General features: G+C 48.1%; 1 protein-coding gene across 1 annotated transcript in view; it reads left to right on the top strand.

Moving 5' to 3' along the window:
- LOC112237076 (5-hydroxytryptamine receptor 2C) overlaps positions 1-5000 on the top strand; it is a 36287-nt gene that overhangs the window by 21833 nt on the left and 9454 nt on the right. Inside the window, exon 3 of the mRNA XM_024405697.2 lies at positions 2502-2702. Within this exon, the coding sequence (XP_024261465.2) occupies positions 2502-2702 (201 nt within the window). The remainder of the gene's footprint in view (positions 1-2501; positions 2703-5000) is intronic.

Here is a 5000-nt window from a genome sequence, read left to right as displayed (position 1 = left end):
ATTGGTCAGTTTTATGCTGTAATCATGCGGTGATTGGTCAGTTTTATGTGGTAATCATGCAGTGATTGGTCAAATTTGCCCTGGCATAAAATGGAAGGGACTGGTCAGAGGGAGAGGGATGAACTGGAGGGAAAATGTATATTTTAGAGGAATAAATTAGTGAGGAAGGCAGACAGAGAGAGAGACAAAGAGGGATGAGAGAGAGGTAGGTGATTAAGTACATCGGTAATATGTTTCATCATGCATGAACCTTTTAAATGCAATTAAATAAATATTGTATGTTGTTTTTATTTAAATGTACTTAAACAGGGATATCCCATTATACAGGTGTTTATTTGAGTACTCGGGCATGTACAGTATATTCATTTATATTTGCGTGTGTGTGTGTGTTCTCATACCATAATCTGTCCCTTGTCATCTCTAGCACAGTGTGTCCATGTCTCTCTCTCTCTCTCTCTCTCGCAATTCAATTCAATTTAAGGGGCTTTATTTCTCCCCCTCTGTGTGGTTTATCTCAAACAACAGCTGTGCATTATAATCCAGAGAATAGAAGATCATCACCTCTTATCCCCATAATCCCACTCAGAACTCACACACACACACACACACACACACACACACACAGAGGCCTTTAGCATTTTGGTTGAACTAAGCGAGATTTGGTTGGTGTGAGAGGTGAGAGGTCAGGGCCCCTGGAGGTCAGGGCCCCTGGAGGTCAGGGCCCCTGGAGGTCAGGGCCCCTGGAGGTCAGGGCCCCTGGAGGTCAGGGCCCCTGGAGGTCAGGGCCCCTGGGCACGTGCCTTTGCCTGCCCGATCAGTATTTTGGCCATTAATGTTACAAGGTTTATATGCTAGACTATTTTACCTAGCAATCTATAAAATGTTACAAGGTTTATATGCTAGACTATTAAATGTTATAAGTGTCACACCCTGACCATAGTTTGCTTTGTATGTTTCTATGTTTTGGTTGGTCAGGGTGTGAGCGGAGTGGGCATTCTATGTTACATGTCTAGTTTGTCTAGTTCTATGTATGGCCTGATATGGTTCTCAATCAGAGGCAGGTGTTCGTCATTGTCTCTGATTGGGAACCATATTTAGGTAGCCTGTTTGGTGTTGGGTTTTGGTGGGTGATTGTCCTTGTTCTGTCTCTGTGTTACTTTGCACCAGTATTAGGCTGTTTCGGTTTTCGTGTTACGTTTATTGTTTTTGTATTTTGATTCGTGTTTTTACTTTGTTTCATTAAACATGGATCGCAATAGCCACGCCGCATTTTGGTCTGACTCTACTTCACCTAAAGAAAACTGTTACAACAAGGTTTATATGCTAGACTACAACATTTTACAAGGTTTATATGCTAGACTACAACATTTTACAAGGTTTATATGCTAGACTATTAAATGTTACAAGGTTTATATGCTAGACTATAAAATGTTACAAGGTTTATATGCTAGACTATAAAATGTTACAAGGTTTATATGCTAGACTATTAAATGTTACAAGGTTTATATGCTAGACTATAAAATGTTACAAGGTTTATATGCTAGACTATTAAATGTTACAAGGTTTATATGCTAGACTATAAAATGTTACAAGGTTTATATGCTAGACTATAAAATGTTACAAGGTTTATATGCTAGACTATTAAATGTTACAAGGTTTATATGCTAGACTATAAAATGTTGGCTAATTGACCGACTGTCACTGACTGACGTAAAATAAGTAAAACTGCTGATGTGCTTCCAAATTTCAAAATTGCACTTTGTGTATTCCAATATCCTATCTCACAATAGTAAATTGAGACTATTAAGGGCACCATAGTGGTCAGGTATAGGCACAGGCACCACTACACAGTCTCACACACACTTGTCACACCATTAGGTTCTCCTTGATTCCCATTCAGCTGTAAAGACAGAATTGGAATGCTTGAGCTCTGAAACCAGGAATGAAAGAAAGAAAGAGTGATGATGGGAGGAGAGGAAGAGAGGGGGAGCGTAGGAGGAGAGGAAGAGAGGGGGAGCGTAGGAGGAGAAAATGGGAAAGTCCCTTGAGGCCATCTGTATCTAAAAGAAGTTATCTTTGTGTCTCAGCTATCCCTCCTGCTCTCTCTCTTTCACCTCTTCTGCCTAGTGCTCGGTGTCCTATCCAGATATACCTGTATATATCTAACCTGCCCTTCAACCTCTCTCTCCCTCCTCTTCCTTTCTCTCTCCCCCTCAACTTCTTTCTCTCCCTCTTCTCTCCCCCTCTCTCTCCCCTCCTCTCCCCCCTCGCTCCCCCTCTTCCTCTCTCTCTCTCCCCCTCTCCCCCTCTCTTCCCCATCCCTCCCTCTCTCTCCCCTCCTCTCCCCCCCTCTCTCTCTCTCTCGCTCTCTCCCTCTTTCTCTCTCCCCCCCTCTCCCTCTCCTCTCCCTCTCTCTCTCTCTCTCTCTCTCTCTCTCTCTCTCTCTCTCCTCTCCTCTCCCCCTCTCTCTCCCCCTCCTCTCCCTCTCTCTCTCCATCCAGACTATGCGTGGCCCCTGCCCAGTGCTCTGTGTCCTATCTGGATCTACCTGGACGTCCTCTTCTCCACATCGTCTATTATGCATCTGTGTGCCATATCTCTGGATCGATATGTGGCTATAAGGAATCCCATTGAACACAGCCGCTTCAACTCCAGAACCAAGGCCATGATGAAGATAGCAGCTGTATGGACCATATCAATAGGTATGTACAGTACATTGGGAAAAATTCTGGCTTCTTGACTTTTTCCACATTTTGCTACCTAACAGCCTTATTATAAAATATATAAAATAATTTAATTTATCCTCATCAATCTACAAACAATACTCGAAAACAGTTTTTTAAAAACATTTTTGCAAATGTATATCAAATAAAAACAGAAATACTTTATTTGCATAAGTATTCAGACCGTTTGCTATGAGACTCGAAATGGACCTGTGGTAAATTCAGTTGATTGGACATGATTCTGAAAAGCACACACCTGTCTATATAAGGTCCCACAGTTGACAGTGCAAGTCAGAGAAAAAAATCAAGCCATAAGGTTGAAGAAATTGTCCGTAGAGCTCCGAGACAGATTTGTGTCGAGTCACAGATTTGAGGAAGGGTACCAAAACATTTCTGCAGCATTGAAGGTCCCCAGGAACACCGTGGCCTCCATCATTCTTAAGTGAAGGAAGTTTGGAATCACCAAGACTCTTCATAGAGCTGGCCGTCTGGTCAAACTGAGCAATCGGGGAGAAGAGCTTTGGTCAGGGATGTGACCAAGAACCCGATGGTCACTCAGACTGCACTCCAGAGTTCCTCTGTGGAGATTGGCGAACCTTCCAGAAGGACAACTATCTCTGCAGCACTTCACCAATCAGGCCTTTATGGTAGAGTGGCCAGACAGAAGCCACTCCTCAGTGGCCCAAGTCTGACAGAATCCATGTACACACGCTGGCAGAGGTTGTATCAGTTTCCTGGTATTCTGAGTTTCCACCCTGGACCAATACCCTCTCTTTTACAGAGCGCTAGTATGCTCTTATCGTCCTGTGCCAAGCCAGAGGATGGTCTGTGTGGAACAGTAAGTTGTTTATGTTCCCCTCTTTATAGCAGTCAGCAAATAGTGTACCATGATTGTCGTGAGGATCTTATTTTTGTACTTATGCTACTGTGATGTGATGACCTCTACACAGAGGAAAGCCACGGGGCAGGGGTGGGGGAGACTGTGATGACCTCTACACAGAGGAAAGCCATGGGGCAGGGGGTAGGGGAGACTGTGATGACCTCTACACAGAGGAAAGCCATGGGGCAGGGGGTGGGGCAGGGGGTGGGGAGACTGTGATGACCTCTACACAGAGGAAAGCCATGGGGGGGCAGGGGGGGAGACAGGAGGTGGGGGGGTGGGGGAGACTGGATGACCTCTACACAGAGGAAAGCCATGGGGCAGGGGGTGGGGGAGACTGTGATGACCTCTACACAGAGGAAAGCCATGGGGCAGGGGGTGGGGAGACTGTGAGACTGTGATGACCTGTGATCTCTACACAGAGGAAAGCCATGGGGCAGGGGGTGGGGAGACAGGGGAGGAAAGCCATGGGGCAGGGGGTGGGGAGACTGTGATGACCTCTACACAGAGGAAAGCCATGGGGGCAGGGGGTGGGGGAGACTGGGGAGACTGTGATGACCTCTACACAGAGGAAAGCCATGGGGCAGGGGGGGGGGGAGACTGTGATGACCTCTACACAGAGGAAAGCCATGGGGCAGGGGGGGGGAGACTGTGATGACCTCTACACAGAGGAAAGCCATGGGGCAGGGGGTGGGGAGACTGTGATGACCTCTACACAGAGGTACAGGGGGGGGAGACTGTGATGACCTCTACACAGAGGAAAGCCATGGGGCAGGGGGTGGGGGAGACTGTGATGACCTCTACACAGAGGAAAGCCATGGGGCAGGGGGGGGGAGACTGGGGCCATGGGGCAGGGGGTGGGGAGACTGTGATGACCTCTGGGGCAGGAAGGGGTGGGGGAGACCATGGGGTGGGGGAGACTGTGATGACCTCTACACAGAGGAAAGCCATGGGGCAGGGGGTGGGGAGACTGTGATGACCTCTACACAGAGGAAAGCCATGGGGCAGGGGGGGGCAGGGGGTGGGGGAGACTGTGATGACCTCTACACAGAGGAAAGCCATGGGGCAGGGGGGGGAGACTGGGGGAGACTGTGATGACCTCTACACAGAGGAAAGCCATGGGGCAGGGGGGGGGGGGAGACTGTGATGACCTCTACACAGAGGAAAGCCATGGGGCCAGGGGGGGGGTGGGGGAGACTGTGATGACCTCTACACAGAGGAAAGCCATGGGGCAGGGGGTGGGGGAGACTGTGATGACCTCTACACAGAGGAAAGCCATGGGGCAGGGGGTGGGGAGACTGTGATGACCTCTACACAGAGGAAAGCCATGGGGCAGGGGGTGGGGGAGACTGTGATGACCTCTACACAGAGGAAAGCCATCTACACAGAGGAAAGCC

Source organism: Oncorhynchus tshawytscha, linkage group LG10, assembly GCF_018296145.1.
Source record: "Oncorhynchus tshawytscha isolate Ot180627B linkage group LG10, Otsh_v2.0, whole genome shotgun sequence".
Lineage (NCBI taxonomy): Eukaryota > Metazoa > Chordata > Actinopteri > Salmoniformes > Salmonidae > Oncorhynchus > Oncorhynchus tshawytscha.
The sequence above is the reverse complement of the archived record's forward strand: the minus strand, read 5'-3'. Positions and strand labels throughout refer to the sequence as shown.